This window comes from Siniperca chuatsi, linkage group LG16, assembly GCF_020085105.1.
Source record: "Siniperca chuatsi isolate FFG_IHB_CAS linkage group LG16, ASM2008510v1, whole genome shotgun sequence".
In the NCBI taxonomy this organism is placed as follows: domain Eukaryota; kingdom Metazoa; phylum Chordata; class Actinopteri; order Centrarchiformes; family Sinipercidae; genus Siniperca; species Siniperca chuatsi.
In genome coordinates, this window is record NC_058057.1 from 24426627 (window position 1) to 24444547 (window position 17921).

Below are 17921 nucleotides of genomic sequence, written 5' to 3' on the forward strand. Positions count from 1 at the left end.
GTAACAAACTTTCACTTTAAAACCAAATTTAGCCTGGTTGTGACGTCTTCTGTCCTTCAGATCACCAAATCAATGCTTACTGGCAGTCATTTAATATGAATGTGTTGTAATATTATTATTAGGCATTTTTTTCTGTTTGCATAGCCCTCTTCTAAATTATATTACAAAGTCAAATCAAACAGGATTTACATTTTTGTTGTAGTGCACACAGCGTGCTCCCCTCTGCTCCCCCTGCTGACAAAACCACCTCTTCACCTCACCAGGACATCATGCTTGGGGAGGTTATAAATGGTCAAACATAACATAACAGTACATTTTTTTGTCTCAACTAAAGCACTCTAAATTGCCTTGTTGTTGAACGGTGCTATACGAACAAACTTGACTCAGCAAGATGAACATTAAAAATACAGGTGACGTTGAGAGTGACGGAGGGGAGCCCAGTCATTGTTACTGAAGAAACAGAGCCCAAAATGACCATGAATTAAACCTTTAATTATCTGTGGTTATATCACTGCTGGTACTATGAAATAGCAGCACATAACTTCTAGAAAACAAGTAATAACATATTAAATGTACAGATTAATGAAGGGTTGGCTGAGACAATAAGTATTTTCACTTAAATAGAAATGATAAAAAACAAGTGCTTTCTTTATGTGTTTACACATGATAGAAGACTACTAACCGAACCTTTATTCAAATCTGGCCTAGATTATATATACTGTATATTTTCTGTATGGATGGTGATGATTGGGGCACAAGACATGAGAACAGTTCTTCATTATTTTCATTAAATTCAGCGCTCCTTCACTGTACGGTTAATAACACCACTTGCATTTCCAGCATCACATCTAGTTCGGACACTAGATGAAACCTTTTCCAAAAGAAATCACTTTACTTCAGGAGGTCAGGACCAACTCAAAGATTTTAAAGATTGTAAAGATTTTGCATGTTCACTAAGGACCCTGATATACAGGATCTGCAGGGGGTGATGGGTTTGTGGATCAAAACCAATCAGTCAATGATTATTTAGATTTCTGGCTTTCAAAACTCACTAGTCCTCTCTATTGTGAAATCTGGACTTCCTACTGGTCACTATTGATAAAATTCAGTTACATAATGTAGCTGTTTTGGTTCTATTACCTACAGTAGGGGACTCCTCTGTTGGCACTAAAATACAAAAATTATAACAATACAGGCTTTCTATTTTCACTCACTCTGGATTACAGAACTGTGCTACTGTAAATAAACTAACAGCAGGAAGACAAAGGTGCAAATTACTCTGAATTGTTTATCCTATGACATATGAAGGCTCAGTTATTGAATTACTGGTATGATTTTGAGCAAAATTTCACTCAAATATTGACACTTCTTTTACTGATAAAGCAGGTTTGGACGGGATGAAACATTATTTAGTCAGGGACCAGGGCCGCTTTACGAAGCACATGTAAAATCTCTTAAAGCTGAGCAATGCTGTCTTTTGTGCCATCAAACAGTTCAAAGTGCATGCACGGTGATAAAGATTTGGTCACAAGTGGACATGGGAAGTATTTCAACAGCAAGGAAACTTGAAGCCAGTTCCTGAAAGTTTTTCCATTATGAATTGTACTGTTTTGAGACCGTAATCAACAGGAAAACTAACAAACAATACTACTGCACAAAACCAGATTTATTTTTGCTTTGTTTCTTGTGAATTACGGGATACAGTAATAGTACCTCTTTAGGCCTCTAAAGACTTGGTTATAACCTGTAGACATGTGCAACCTGTCAGTGGTTGCATATGTCTTGCATGGGTTGCAAGTAGATAATGCTTCTTTTCAAGGGATCACATGCCATTAAGGTTGGAAACCACTGACCTAGGCGGTGAATAATGATCTTAAGAATTAACTTGTTATAATTATTACTGAGAAGTAAAGAATATTTAGCATGAACAGCAATATCCACAGTGGCTGAACCCACTCAAACTTCTTCGAAACAAAGTCTTATTAAATGATGCAACAACAGGTTAGCACCACAGAGACAAATGCAACCTAACAGTAACACCGCTTGGACTCTTGAAAAAGAGTTTGCAATCTCAAGAGTCCATCCTGGTTAAATGAAAGGTTAAAGTAAAAACAAAACAAAAACTAGACTTGCGGGCAAGTACACAGGGGTCCACGCACCCAACGTAAATTATATAACATCAGGCTTTTTGAAATACTTCCCATGTACTAGGAGGTTTTCTATTTTAAACTTAAACAACACACTGTTCTTTCAAAAGGCATCTGATGGAGGGCCATGAAGGGTAAAGCACTTTTCCACTTAACAGAAACAGATACAGTAAATATTTTTGGCAGAATATTTTTTACATAGTTTGTTAAAGACAGATTAACAGATTAAAGGGTACTCCTCTTTGAAAGTTTCAAATCAAGACAAATGATAAATTAATGGTCGTTTTTTAGAGGAAAACTGGCTTAACAGAAGTGCACGACAGAGGGGAAACCAATAACCAAATACATTCATAAATGCAAAAAAGTTGCAAAAAACAAATATACAAAATAGTATTAAAACATCACAAACAAATGACTGACAGCCATCCATAACCATACACCACAATAGATACAAAATGCAGAGTACATAAACATTAGGCTACATGATATCGGTTAAATATTCTGAGAGACAGAATAAAAACAGGTCTGTCTTTGAAGAATGAACAGAAAAGAAAAACACCCACCCTCCATGTTAAATGCTTGGTGTGTTAGCTTTCCTTCATCAGAGTTAACTGTCACCTGTGTCAGTGTCTTGGCCATCATAAGTCATCCTCTCTGACCACCTGTCTGCATTGTAACATAACTAACAAGCCATCAGCAGTCCATTAATTTCCTCACCAATGTGTTGACGGTCACATTTATTGGCTGTTGTTTTGTGATCAGCCATTAAGAACCAATCATATTTCTGTGCTTACTTTGTTTCCGTGCTGATAAAACTTTGTTTTGGGAACTATAGTACAGCGGGCAAGGTTTAAAACCGATTAAAAAAATTAAGCATAAAAGTTCATTCTTAACATGGAAAAAGCAGTTCGACAAAACGAAAGATTCACTCACTGGCTTTTCCTTGAGCTTTCAAACGTATCTTGCGGTATTCCTCAGCAGCTGGTGACTGCTCAGTTGTCATCATACAACCGAGCCATGACAACTGATCAAACTTCATATGCTGAGGAACATTAAGAGTTTCAAAAAAAGTTAGTAAGTGGACCTTGAGTTTAGATTTTTTTTTGTCAAACTAAAATAAAACATCGATTACTGCAATTCAAAGATTCCCACATCTTGACAACTTTCAAGAGACTACAGAACACATCTCAAAAACTACAGAGATTGGCTTCACACACTGCTGGAGTCAATTTAAAAGTGCAAGTAATCAAATTAAGTATTTTGATTTATTTTACTTATTTTGTTGTTTCATGTTTCTTGGAAAGTGGCTGCTGAGAGCATTAAGAGTACAATATCATGAGGTAGGCCAACGTGAGCTGGCTGATGTTGCTTTTAAAGGAATAGTCCAACATTTTAGAAAATACACTTATTTGCTTTCTTTCCCAAAATGTCTGTGAGTTAAGTACAGAGATGTACCCAGGAGGTGATTAGCTTAGTTTAGCATAAAGACTGGAAGCAGGGGGAAACAGCTAGCCTGGCTCTTTTAAAAGTTCAAAAATACACCTATCAACACCTCTAACAGCTCACAAACGAACAGGTTGTGTCTCGTTTGTTTATTCCTACACAAATAGAATGCAACAAAAATTCATGGTTTTAGGGGGAGTTACACGCTGTAACCATTTCTTGGCAAAAAACAACCAGGTGCAGTGACTTCCTGGAGTCTTGAATTCACAGTGAGGCTGCCAGGTAACTGTGCTATAAGTCGGAGACGCTCTGCACAGAAGCACTGGGTGTATGGATGAACTGTTCTGAACTCAACGAGAATGGTATTGATCTTCTCATTTCACTTTTGGAAAGTGCTAGTGAGTTAGCGCGTTTCCCAAAATGTTGAACTATTACTTTAATATGTAATAACAAAGACTTTAACTTTTTTGGCTATGGATTTGCTTCATTGCTCTTCCTATGTGATTTGCCTGTTTAAACTCTTCTAACTGCACTGGTCCACTTCACAGATGCAAACAGATCCTCTCATGTTACCACAAGCTGCCAGCAGACTTGGCTCAAGGATGGCAACTTGATGCCAGCCATGAACCAAGTTGCATTCAGTGTCAATGTACGTTCAAAAAATGTCATTTAGTCAAAAACTCACTGATGAAAATATGGTACAGGAAGGGAGAACTGATCCTTTTTACCAGAAGATTGACACATCCAACATTATTTAGCCTCAGAAAAAGGCCAATCAGTTGTAAGTAAAAGTGATGATGAGTAGTATGAAGTTATACAGATCATACTTAAGAGGCACAAAATCTTTTCAGAGAGAGAGCGACTAGACAAGTCTAACAAAATACTATACTGTAGCATCCTCTCTTAAGGTTAAAGTAACTTTTTCCCTTCAAGGTAAATATGAAAGACAAGAAGGTTTATCAAACGTTTTCAAAGAATAAGACACATTTAAAGTTGGGGAAAAAAAAGAATCTGTTACAGATAAACACACAGATAAACGGTATACTACATTTCTCAAGGCTATACAATGACATCCATTTTAAGACAGGGAAATACCCTCTAAACCAGAAGTGTATATAGTCTCATATCCACGCTGACGCTGTGAGGTTCTTTTGAAGGTATCCATCATCATCTAAAAGCTTTCTCAACTTCCAAAACGTTTAAAGTTACAAGTTGTAGCTCTGTCATCAGCTGCCTTCTCTCCTGTTTGTTGTGAAGAATGCAGGTTTGTTTTCTTCTATGTCACATTGCCACAGCTAATAAAGTAGGGACGGACACTCGATGGTGTCTTTTTCTACCTCTGTTAAAATCAGCTCTGATGCATGACGAGTGTTAAGGAAAGTGTCATTTTTAGTTGCGGATTTAGGGTCTTTTTAAGTGCTCCTCTGTCGCTTTCCAGCATCAGGGTGGGGCTCCATGATGCCCGGCCGTTTCAGATTCCACTGGTCAATCTGTCTCTGCCTGTCCTGCTGCTCGACCTCTGATTCGCTGGATGAGCTGCCAGTATTACTGCTGCTACTGATGCTGCCACCACCACCACTACCAAAAGCAAAGCAATCCTTCCGTTTCCCATCAGCCTTTCCCCTCTCCCCTCCTTTCTCCCCCTTCTCTCTCCTTTTCTCCTCCACCATCCTGCTGTTGTCCTCTCCAGGTTTGTCAACATCAGCCATTTCCATTTCGATCGGGGCCTGCTCTGGTTCTCTCCGGTCCATATCCACCCAAAGCGGTCCGGGAGGAGGCTCTAAAGGGGTGTAGTGGAGCATCGGCTGCTGGAGCTGGGTTTCCACCTGTGGAGGGAGGTTCTGGTGCTCTGGATGGAGGAACTGGGTTTGGTGCTGGAGGTGATGCAATGGTTGCAGAGGGTGCTGCAGGGGTTGGTGCTGGAGCTGATGCTGATGTTGATGGTTGTGGTGGTGGTGATGTTGCTGATGATGCTGGAGGTTATTATGGTGGTACTGATCCACGATCTGCTTGTCCACATTATGGACAAACTCCTTGGGCTGGGCTTTCAGGAACTTCTCAAACTTCTTGGAGGCCTTTTTGTTTGTCACAAACCAGTCCTGTTATGAGAGCAGGAGTGAAAATACAAGATAGGCTCAAAGCAAGTTAGGAGGGGAACTTTTCAAAGAGGTCGTGGAGCATTTAATTAAATGTTGTCTGCGTACAGTAGCACAAACAGACAGAGAAGCCATTCATCACCGTAATCAAGAAACAAGGTTAAAGATACTTGATGTCATTACCTGTGCATGGACAGAGTTGATGTGGTACTTCACTCCACTTTCGGAGTTAAACTCTTTATTGCAGATCAGACATCTGTATTTTCCAGCCTCAAAGTCGCCCTGAAATGAGATCAAAGAAAAAGAAGAATGCACAAAGTCTCTAAAATCCTGAATTAAATCTTGTGACTATGTATACCTCATTAAAAACAATGTAATAATAAAAAATAATACTCCGTATTTTATTCAGGAATGCAGGAATCACAGGAAATTTAAAAGCTTGTGAGAACTTGTTTGTTTTTAAAGACTTACCAAATACCAAAATCAGTAGAGTTTGTTGGTTTTAGATTTTCTCTAAATACATTTCAGAATTTATCAATATTTACTTAACTATGCATGGTATATTTTACTCTGCCACTAATCCCAATAACCACAATTTTTGTATGTTCAATGGACTGTATATTTCATTTCAGAGCTGACGTACCCTTGTGCAGAGTCCCAGATGAGCTTTCAGTCCAGACACACTGGTGTAGGTGCAGCCACAACCCTGAGGAAGAAAACAAATGAAGTTACATTATTGGTTCTGCACTTCACAGAAAAAAACCTCATTTATAAAAGAGACTTAATCAAATTCTGTGATTTGAAAATGCATTTTGACAAAAGGAAAACATCTGATGTTAAAGAAATAGAATTAATAAAAGTATAAAATAATTGACAAATAATGAAATTAAACAAATTCATAAATAAATAAAGCGCACAAACAAACTTAGAAATAACACTGCAAATGTATCAGTTCCATTTATCATCAGATTATATTCCCCATGGCTGTGCTTTAATTTATATTTCATACCTTATTAGACATACAGTCTTGTCACACTGTTCCACTAACCAGGCTGCACACACAGCAGTGATCATAACCAGACAGGAAATAAGTAAATACACAAACTAATAAATAAAACTGAGCCGATTCTTACTTAAACCATGACCCCAGTTGACAGTATGAGTGTTTCTTACCTGGTTGGGACACTGGACTTTCCTCTGCAGCTTCACCTCATTCTTCCACTTCCTCAGCACCTCTTGGCTGAAGGCAGGCAGGCCTGGTCGGGCGTATTTCAACTGGGAAGGCCAGCATGAACAAGAGTAGGTCAATGAAAGTGTGAGAGCCAATTTAGGCACACTTATTTCTTCAGTATACCCGCATAAGGGAACTCCTTCATACGTCTGTTTGGCCTTCAAAACAGCATAAAGACATTTACTAACTTTGTTCAGTTCCTCAATCAACCCACATTTCTATTAGTTTGTGAAAATGTTTTACAGTGTGTGAATAAATAATATACAATAAACAAAGATACCCTCCTTCTGCAACTTGATATATACATTTAAGACAAACTGAATCTTCTCTTGCCTTTTTGTCATCCGGCACCAGGTCTGACTGAAACTTCCTCTTGGGCCAGTCTTTGGGCAACTCGTTGTTGGCAATCTCAGCCAGGTGGAAGTTTGCCACCTGGGCCGATGCTCGCTGCACCCTGCCGCTGGCCGTCCTCTCTGGGTTGGCCTCCCTCTGGGCCTTCAGTGCCTCGTCTTCCTCACTCTTCTGGGGCGTCTGGGTAACAGGAGGGGACAGATTTTAAGAGTATGTTATACGGCTTAAGACTGTTTAAAACTACATTTTAAATTGGATGCAACAGACATTCAAATATATTATGATTTATTTCAGTGCAACCCAGTCAACATAATTTAATTTTGATGTCCTTAAATGTAAAGCATGTTGACTTTATTCGGTATTAAATGTGCTAACTAAACGGTTTCTTTGGTCTGAATCATCTGACTTAGCACATGAAATAAAACGCATGACTCACAGGAGCATGCTCTGATTTCAGGTGGTACTCCAGACCAGCCTTGGACTTGTAGGTTTTCCCACAGTGAGAGCAATTCAGCAGCATCTTTTCCAGCTCAGACTCCTCCTTCCCACACTTCTTCATGTGGTACACGTAGCCCATGATGCTGGTAAAGGCGGCACTACAGCCCTGAAGAGGAAAAGAAAAAATTATTATTTTTTTACCATGGCATCGTCAGAGTTTCATCTTTTCTTATCAATAAATCTCTTATCTTAAATGAATTTGATTTGTCAGTTCACCTCTTTAGAACATTTTAATTTGCCCAGTCTCTTCAGGATTTTACGCAGTTTGTCTTTGATGACACGATCATCCAGGTCCTTGGCATCCTCTGCTGAGGGCTAAAAACAGACAAAAAGAGGCAGCTGAAATCTGTGTCAGACACCATGAGCTAACCCTCAAACCCCAGGTGGGGCGCTTTGATTGTCAGTGTCCACTTTTGGGAGTGACTACTGTATTTATGAATGAGACAAACATTATGTACGATACACAGTAGAGCAAAGAAACACCTTTGTTTATCCAGAGGTGGACAATACATCCATGAAACTGGAAGAATCTGCACCATTCCTCACAGTTACACAGCTGAAAGATGTGATTCTATCTGAAAGGCATGAAATTGCTGCTAACTGTGTGTCTGAGTTAGAGGAAATAGTTCAATGTGGAAAGTTTAAAAATGGAAGAAGGTAGGCACAGTAGGGCTGAATAGTCTTACCAGATGGCTGTGGTCAGCCATGATGTGATACTTCATCCCTGTTGAAGACTTCAGCTGTTTCCCACAGTGTTGACAGGTAAAGGGTTGCTGCACACAACAGATTATAGTTACGTCATATGTGCCAATTTGTACAGTATATGTGCTATAAACCAAGGAGTTTTAACAGGAACTTAATTACCACATCACACGTAGGTGATATGATGGTTACAAATGAATGTGTATTGTTACTTGGCTTTCAGAGGTGTATGTATGTATGTGTATTTAGTGTATTTATTACTATATGCATGCTTTAAAATGGCTTTTAAATCAGTCTAACTTAGTTTTCAAACACTGAGTGCTCACCAGTCTGCAGTTCTCCATGTGTTTCTTCAGCCCCTCCACAGTCTTCCTGCTCACACTTTTACATTTTGGACAGGTGACTCGGCCTTTGGCCACAATCTGGAGCTGCCAACGCTCCTCTTGACTTCCTGGTGGATGTCAACAATTAAAGATGTTATATTATTTTACACAGTAGAAATGTTTCAGAAGGAGGAGCAGCCCATCTAAAGTCCTTTTGTATTCTGACATGAGTACATGAAGTCCAAGTCCTTACATTTCTGCAGGATGTTGATTGCCCTGCTGAGATCAAGTTTCATTTGATTGTATATTGAATTGACTGAGAATATTTCTTATCTTCATTTTTAGAATTTCAATAAAAAACCCAACCTTATTGTATAACTTCATTTTTTGTATCTCTTTTCTCACCTGGAAAAAACTGTTTCAGTCAATTAGAGACAAAACAAAAATTCTTCACTCTTCTGCATTTCTATGCTGGGGCAAACAGTTTAAATCAATTAAAGACCAAACTAAAACCACTTTATTCCATTTTTTTTGTACCTGGGAGGAATTATTATTTTGCCTTTATTTGATAGTGACAGCTACAGAGAAGGACAGGAAAGGCAGGAAAGAGACAAAGGGGATGTCATGCAGCAAAGGGCCGCAGATTGGAATCGAACCCGGGCCGCTGCGATAAGGACTCAGCCTTAATGTTACACGCTCTACCAGGTGAGCGACCGGGGTGCCTCCTGGGAGGAATAATTTTAGTTGACAGTTGTGGGGATAGATAACAGAAGGTGAACAGGTTTTCCTACTCAAATATAACCAGCAGTGGTTGGCAGCTGCTCCTCAGGTCAGCCTGTCTCACCTGGAGGGTAGGTAGGAGGCTCCTTCTTGGTGGAGGGGACGGGGGGTTTCTGGTCCTCGCTGTGTTGGGCCGTCGAGGCCTCACCAACACTGGCTGCATCTGAACCTGAAATATTTACATACACACACACACATTTTATTTTGATTCAGAGCATATTTTGGCAGTCTTTTACTGCTTTTTCTGTTGCTGTTTGTCATTTCATAAAATTCCCTATCTATGTAGGAAATGCCCTATGTTCAATCTGAGCAACGTGTTTGGACTGGACAAGAAAAAACTGTTGTTGCGTCTGGTATTTACCATCCAAACTATCAGACCCCTGCAAACTGATTGTGCTCATTATGCTGTATACATCAAGAGATTACTACACTCCAATTATGTTCCTCCTGTGCAAAATGTTTCAGTTACATCCTACAGCAGGAAAACTCCTGCCTTCCTCATCGATTAGTCTGCACAGAAATGCTGCTAAAATATTACAACTGCTAATACTCAGTTAATTTCATCTCAATAATACTAAATATGTTTAATGTTTGTGGGTTCATTTTATCATCAATTAAGTTGACAAAATAATGGTGCTATCACTGAAATGAAATTAAAAAGTGCCCTCTACTGACCAAACAATAATACTGCCAGTGTGTATGGTTCATCAGAAGGCTCTATCCAAACATTTACAGTAATTGTCTTATAATGATGCTGCCGAGTACAATAAGAATTCAACCCACTTAATATTTTATTGGGGCAGACTTACAGTATTGTTCCCTGATGACTGTGGACAAAACATTAAACAACTTTTCAAACTCTGATTTATTAACTTAATTCAGCCATTACCATTATTCATTTAAAGCCTTGTTTGTCACCTACTGAATAATTGTATAAAGCATGCTTAATTATTAAAAAGTAAAAAAAAAGAAAGAAGAAGAAGTTTTATTTCTTTTACTTTGCATTGTCTCTTTCAACTAAACTCTTATTTATTGTGGCAGGAAAGAATCTGAATACAGGACAAGCCATTAAATATCAGGCTAGATGGTGACTTACAAGAGTCTCTGCCCTCTGGTGGCTGTGGGAAGTTATTAACAGGTGGGCTTCGCTCCATCTGCACTCTCTGGACTTTCTTCATGTTCAAGTCTTCAAAGTAACACATGCAGAACAAAGTCAATCTCCAAAACCACAACATATCCAAGAAGAGAATATTGACACATCACTCTACATTTTATACAAACACATTTTTTCTCTTATACAGTACACATAAAATTGCATGCAAGTACAACCCCAAAACACTCACACACATATGTAGGAATTTAAATGTTTAAATACTATCACATACTATTGATGTACATCCATATGGTATCAGAACAAGCCACTTTGTAATATTTTAAAGTAGAGGAGCAGTGAGCCAATCAGGGCCAAGTTTTATAAGGACTTTGGTCTTCGAATAAATTCAATTTTCTAATTTAGTGTTAACCTGCAAAAAGTCATGTAGAATATAATTCCTAACCTGAGTTGTAATATATATATATATATATATGTAATATATTTTACAACAAAATTGTGAAAAAGGAAAATGGGATCATGAAGAGGCTGATGCAAACTCGCTCCATGTTGAAACCACAACTGTAAGTGCATCTGACTGTGACTGATGTGTATGAGTACGTACCAGGTCTCCAGACATGCTCTCTGTCTCTGCTCGTGTTACTCCAGCCTTGGTCTTGGCTTCGGCCAGTTCCCCACGCCTGCTCTGGCCCTGAGGAGGCTCGGTCTCTTCCTGGATCCCTGCCTGCGTTCCAGGCCTGATCCTGGCCTCGGTCTCTGCCGGCTGCCCAGCCCTGCTCAGGACCTCGGTCCCTGCCCGTCATCCAGGCCTGGTCTGGTCCGGTATGGGCCCTGTCCCTGCCTGCAATCCAAGTCTGGTCTTGACTGGAGTGTCCCGCTCGGTCTCTGCCAGAGTTCCAGACCTGCTCCTGTTGTCGGTCTCTACCCGGGGCCCAGGCATCGGGGCCTCTGTCCCTGCTGGAGTTCCAGCTCTGGTCCTGAGGCTGGGGCTGCTCCCTGCTGACCTCTGGGCCTTGAGGCCACACATCCTTCGCCACCAGTCTTGGAGGCAGCCTTGCACTGGGTGGAGCCATGGACCCTGGGTCCGCGCCATTGGCCAGGCCACCTGATGACATCACTGAGCAGCTGGTGGTTGGGTAATCTACTGTTCCTATGGAAACACTCTGGAGGTCCTCATACCTGATAAAAAACAACATTCTACACTTATTTCAGAAATGAAAGTTATTTGATTGAACTTTAACAGATTATTTAAAAGTGAACTTTATTGCCTTTTCTAAATAACAGTCTTGCGTGGTCAGGGTTGTGTTCCTCGGACATTATGGATAGGATGCAGCCTGATACATATTTATTGTATAACTGATCTATATTACAAAAGACCACTGAAGTAGCATTGAAGAGGTGGTGTTTTGTGAGAGACATGTTTATTACTAGCATTTGGAAAACCACTTGGCAAATAAAGTCTGCAGCAGATTTCCCAATTAGGAGGCACAAACATAGTTCCACAAGCAAAAGACAACAAATGACAGCTTGACTGGCTGAGTTAAAGTCTGGAGATGACTGGCTGACAGTGCCAGTATGGTATCATCTTGGTCCAAGTGAGGTTTCCTGTTTTATTTTTAATTTCATTAAGCAGTGATCTATCTTGTTCCAAGTGAACAGCTTGAAGTGCGCATGTGCCAACGTGCATGCTGCCTGTTGCCGTAGCTCCGTCTAAAAGAGTTTCCCCTCGGGGATCAATAAAGTATTTCTGATTCTGATTCTGAACTGATTTCACTCAATGCAACGACAGGATCTATATGTGAGGTAGCAGTCTCAGTTGATGCTCATATTAAATTATTTCTTGGAGAGTTCTTTACTATTAAGAGATAAATAAAGCATTTAAGCATCGAGTACAGAACGATTTACTGTCAGTCACTGCAATAATCTCTGGTTTGGTTTCACCTGCACCTTAAAGTAGAAAGGTGTTACAGGGTCACCAAAACAGGGCACTTCATCTCATACGCCTGTCAGTCCAGGGGAGTGACAGTCACAATTCTTGGTTTGTTTGCAACTCTGATGATGAAATATGCACAGCGCAACAATTTAATGTTGGTATGATCACACACGAAATGAGAAAAGTTGAGATCATCACTACTAATCCCGCCTAAGGGAAAGTAAGATGTTTTAGTCAGGCGTAACTGTTGCATTGTGTGGTGCAGTGAAGTTTAATGAATAACAAGAGGAAGGGTTGTATCATGCGATAAGTTTTGTGAGCTGGACTGGCAGCTTTTCAATGACTTGATGAGAAACGAGGTGTACTGGCACTGGCCAGACTGTCCGAGTGCAGACAGGCAACAGTCCAGCTCACTGAGCAGTTAGAATAAAATTAGAATCAGGAAAAGTCAATATAGCTAATGTGAACTATCAGGTAACAACAGTGTGTTTCCACATCTGCAATGACCACAGGATGCTCTCTGATTTCTCAATGGGTTTGCAGCAGCAGATGCACATATCATCCAAAATATACTTGCATTTTGGATGTATTTGAGGGCATGAAGTTGAACATAGCTCAACTTTGGCCATGCCACACATTGTAATGATGTAAAAACAGTCCTTGAAATGGTCACTTCGAAAGAGGAGCTCTGTGTGTTACATAGTAACAAAAATGGTGTACTTCACCTCTGTTTGTGTACCCTTAATATATCTTAAAATTGAGGCAAATAATTGACTTTTATTCATCATCACAAGTTGTTGCTATGTTGTTTTGCTGGATTGTTGGATTAGACATTGTCAATCAAAAAATGTATAATACATGATGTTACATTTTAACCTGAACCATAGCAGACATACTGTCTACATCATCATGAATGTCGAGTGAAGCAGGCCAAAACTGTGGATTATTTTGAATAACCGGGTCATGATTTCTGGAAAGAGACGTTGCTGTTGAGTTTTTCAAATGCAGTTTTTTGGCGCTTTGAGCAGCCGAGTGCCATATAGTCCCATTATATTCAAAAAATGCAGATATCTCTACGGCCGATACCTCCAAAACTCGGCAACTCACACCAAAACAATCTGGATGGATAAATAGCACTACAGGTAACAGGAAAAATACAGTATGTATTTTTGATTTTGGGGTGAACTGTCCCTTTAAGTTAGTTATGAAAGCAGCTGATACAACCAGTTCCAGAGATCCAAAAGGTTAATGTCAAGAGATACATTCATTATCATACTGAGTATGTAGTATCTGTCATGCAAATCTACAATCTACAAATCAACAGGTCGATGTCATCTCTTACCTTTTTCTACCATAAGTCCTTTTCATCTTTAGAGCATCTTGGGCTTCAGACTCATCATTCTAAAACATTCAAGTACAGAAATGAGAAGCAGAGATTCAACGGTGTGCATAAAGTTAATAGATTCTGAGTATTAGAAGACGGAAATGGACTACCACATTCAGACACTTCTAATTAGCAGCATTTTCCTGATAACTTCTGGATAGTTTGCTTAAATGCAACATCATCACAAAAACAAATAACATCATGCAACAGCATGCATGTTCTGTGCATACCGTACGAGTTCATTCTCACCTTGGGATATCCAACTGGATTTAACTCACAGGTTCTTTCTGGCATTCGCTGAACAACTGTTGGAGAGGTAAAATTTAAACACACGCAATGAGAGGTGAAAGTAGCTGATTTTCACTGCTTAAATTACCACAGTGTCAGCTATACCCTGCTCATTATGACTTGAAGAACTTGTTTTTCTTTACCTGGACATGGCACTCCACTTTTAGGTTGTGACTGGACAGACTTTCTCTTTCTTGGCACATACAAAGGTGACATATCCCCTCCAATGTGTGCAGGGTCCATTCTAGGAGTGGCAACACCCTGTAGAAATCACCACTGAATAACACAGAGGAGAGAACATGCGTGATGGTGGAAAAACATGAAGGATTCATTCTGGGTCCTATTTTATAATTTATAATGCTTGAACTTGGTTATATAATTCGTGATCATTTGCATTTCTATGTGTGACACATACACAATAAAACACAAGGAAGTGTTCTGGAACAAAACAGATGAGCTGGAGGCGACGCAGTCACATTTTATTGGTACTAAAAATATTTTCTCTGCCACATTGTTTCAATGCAGGACTTGTAAGAGAGTATTTTATATGTAGCATTACTACTCTTACTTAAGTATAAGATCTGAATACTTTTTCCACCACTATATATTACCCAGCGGTGGAAAGTAAGTAAGTACATTTACTCCAGTATTGTACATAAGTACAATTTTGAGGCACTTGTACTTTACTTGAGTATTTTCATTGCTGACTGAGATTAATAATATATATTATCAACTAATAAATGATGATATGAATTAAAATTAGCCCCACCTTTACCAGCTGCAACATTAAAGTGATGTACACATTAATCCATCAATATCATAATCCAATAATATATATTATTCTGAAAATGGGTCATACTGAATCATGCATAATAAATACTTTTACTTTTTGATGCTAATACTTTTACTTGTAAGAGAGTATTTTATATGTAGTATTGCTACTTTTACTTAAGTAAAATATCTGAATACTTCTTCCACCACTGTTTGCTTGCAAAATACGATTTCTGTAGCATCATAAGGGTCTTGGGAAGAATATTTGAGTCTGGCTGTAAAAACAATGGTTTGCAAAGTGTGCGCTTGAGGCACTGTTTCCTGCTTTCCCGTTATGTTTACAGTGTGTGTTGTATTTCCATCATGCTTGACATTTGAACGGTGTTTGTATGTGGATGTGTCACTCGCATGTCCCGCTGAAGGCCACTAATGGTGGAAAAACTGAACAGAGCTATCAAATAACGACAGAAAATGTCCAAAATATAGTTAAAGTGTATGATGTTTTTGTTTTTTTTTCTCGTTGCAGTAAACCTCTACAAAAAAAATAAAAAAAAATACAGCCATTCCAAGACTGAGGCAAAGAGACTTGAAACCACCATCATCATTGTCTGTGTGGATAAAAAAATAAATAACATTTTGCTTTTGACGACGACGGGCAAGAAACCACGAAAACTGCAGCTAAAGAAGAACAAGTGTTAGTTATCTGACAAGCCGTTTTTTTTCTAGGCGGAGACACCATAACCTGCTCTGTCTACCTTTCATTGTTTCTTAACGGAGGAAGAAATGCGAGAGAGCCTACCGTCCTACAGCTCACTCCCTCTGCAAGGACGGTTAGCCTCCATGTCTTCGAGCCTGGCCTCCTCTGTCGCCTTTCCCCCGGCAGTGATACCACCAGGAAGGCTAACATCAAGGAAGGCCTGATCCGGGTGTTAAAAAACTCTGAGACAAAACCTTAAGCTTTGACAGCATGTAAATATGAACCAGTAGCACACACGTACACCGGCATAATTCACCTCACTGTATTTGTATCTTCTTCAGCGGAACGCCCTCCTGCTGGAGAGAACAAATAAGACCTGCTGCCTTCACGTGTTGTCGGATATTCAGCAATTGTTTTTTTTATATTGTGGAATTTGAACATGTCCTGTGCAGGCGTACAGACCTGTGAGTACCACTTTCTAATAAGTACTTTTGGTTAATATAAACTTCTTAATGGTGAATAAAACCATCCACTAACGCCTTTGTGCATTTACTCAAGGTACTTGTACTTTATTTGAGTATGTATATTTTAAGCTACTTTATACTTCTACTTCTCTACATGTTAGAGGAAGAAAATTTACTTTTTATATCTGACAGCCATAGTTACTATTTACTTTGCAGAGCTTCTAAAATATATAATAATAATAATAATAATAATAAACTTTATTTATAGAGCACTTATCAAAACAAAGTACAAAGTGCTTCACAGAGAGAGAAATAAAATACCACAGTGAATGATAAAATACATAAAACCCAATAAAATAAACAGACAGCTCAGGTAAGATCAGGATATGCTTTCCAATAAAAATGCGCTTTGAGAAGAGACTTAAAAGAAGACACTGACTCAGACAACCTAATTTCTTCGGGCAAATACGATAAACAAAATATGATGCATTGTTACAGATTAAACTGCCTAACAGTATGTAAAGTAGTTAAAATTTGCTCCACCTCAACCAGCTACAGCAGTAAATTGCTTCTTTCACTTTTATGCATCACTAATAATAATCCAATAATAGAATAATGCTAAAGTCCCCTCTCCCTCTTGGGATCAATACAGTTTTATCTTTTCTTATATAACAGGACATAGGGCCATTCTGCATGAGCACTTTAACTATTGGTACTTTAAGTACGTCTTCCTGGTCATACTCTACTTTTATACATGTAACATTTTGAATGCAGGACTTCTATTTGTAATGGAGTTGTTTATATTGTTGTATTGCTACTTTCATGTAAGTAAATGATCCGAATACTTATTCCACCACTGTTTATAGATGAGTTAAAAGAAGCCATAAATAAAAACTGATTTTCTGTTGCCAGATAGTGAAAGATCCCTTCGGCTGCTGTTTATTGTTTCTACCTCTACAGCCCTTTAGAGGGTGAAGGGGAAGAAGTGGTTTTATGGTCCAGTCAGTCAAAGGTTCTTTTTCACAACTTGGCAACACAAAAGTCATTCTTATTGATAGCCTGTGACTGATCTGTAAAGCTTTAGTATGATTTATCATATCACCATTAATAAAGACATTAGTTATAAAGCCATCATGAAAGGTGTCTAATTAGAGAGAGGTACCAAAATGGGATCATTGCCACTTACTTGATACAATATACATGCATAAACATGTATAAAATTATAGCCGAAAAGACTAAATGAGTGAGTCTATAGCTGCCCCCCAGTTTTCACAAAACACCATTACGATATTAATTGAATGTGATCACAGGTAAACTTCCAGCCCTCATGAGACCAGGTGTGTACTCTTTAGCATGGTCAGATTAACTGCATGGGGGCCCCTAGGAGCTACTGTGCATTGTGTACTGTATTCTTATTAGAGCTGTCATAATTCTATTCATTTTAACATGGGAAAAAATTTAATAAATTATCTGCAATGATCTGAGGTCAAGATTCACAGCTTGTAAGTATTTCTGGCCATAGATTTGTACTGCAGCAAAGGATGTTCATAAAATACATTTTCATTTTGATTTATTGCACACAAAATCGAGAAAACCTTCCCTCTGTGCTAAACGGATAATTATGACACCAAACCATATGAGAAGAAGCATTTTGGATTTGATACCAAAGATGCTGCCTCACAGTTACCACGACAACAAATCT

General features: G+C 39.0%; 1 protein-coding gene across 1 annotated transcript; it reads right to left on the reverse strand.

Annotated features, from left to right (window-relative positions):
- Positions 1-471: 471 nt before the first annotated feature.
- Positions 472-16158, reverse strand: znf512 (zinc finger protein 512). Its single transcript, XM_044169012.1, has 16 exons — positions 15858-16158; positions 14431-14563; positions 14249-14304; positions 13958-14016; positions 11287-11861; positions 10668-10757; positions 9636-9740; positions 8795-8919; positions 8453-8539; positions 7983-8081; positions 7705-7872; positions 7251-7448; positions 6860-6961; positions 6330-6392; positions 5870-5968; positions 472-5689 (listed from the first exon to the last, which is right to left on the reverse strand). The coding sequence occupies exons 2-16, from the start codon at positions 14528-14530 to the stop codon at positions 5003-5005; spliced, it is 2613 nt and encodes an 870-aa protein (XP_044024947.1). The 5' UTR covers positions 14531-14563; positions 15858-16158; the 3' UTR covers positions 472-5002.
- Between the last annotated feature and the right edge of the window lie 1763 nt (positions 16159-17921).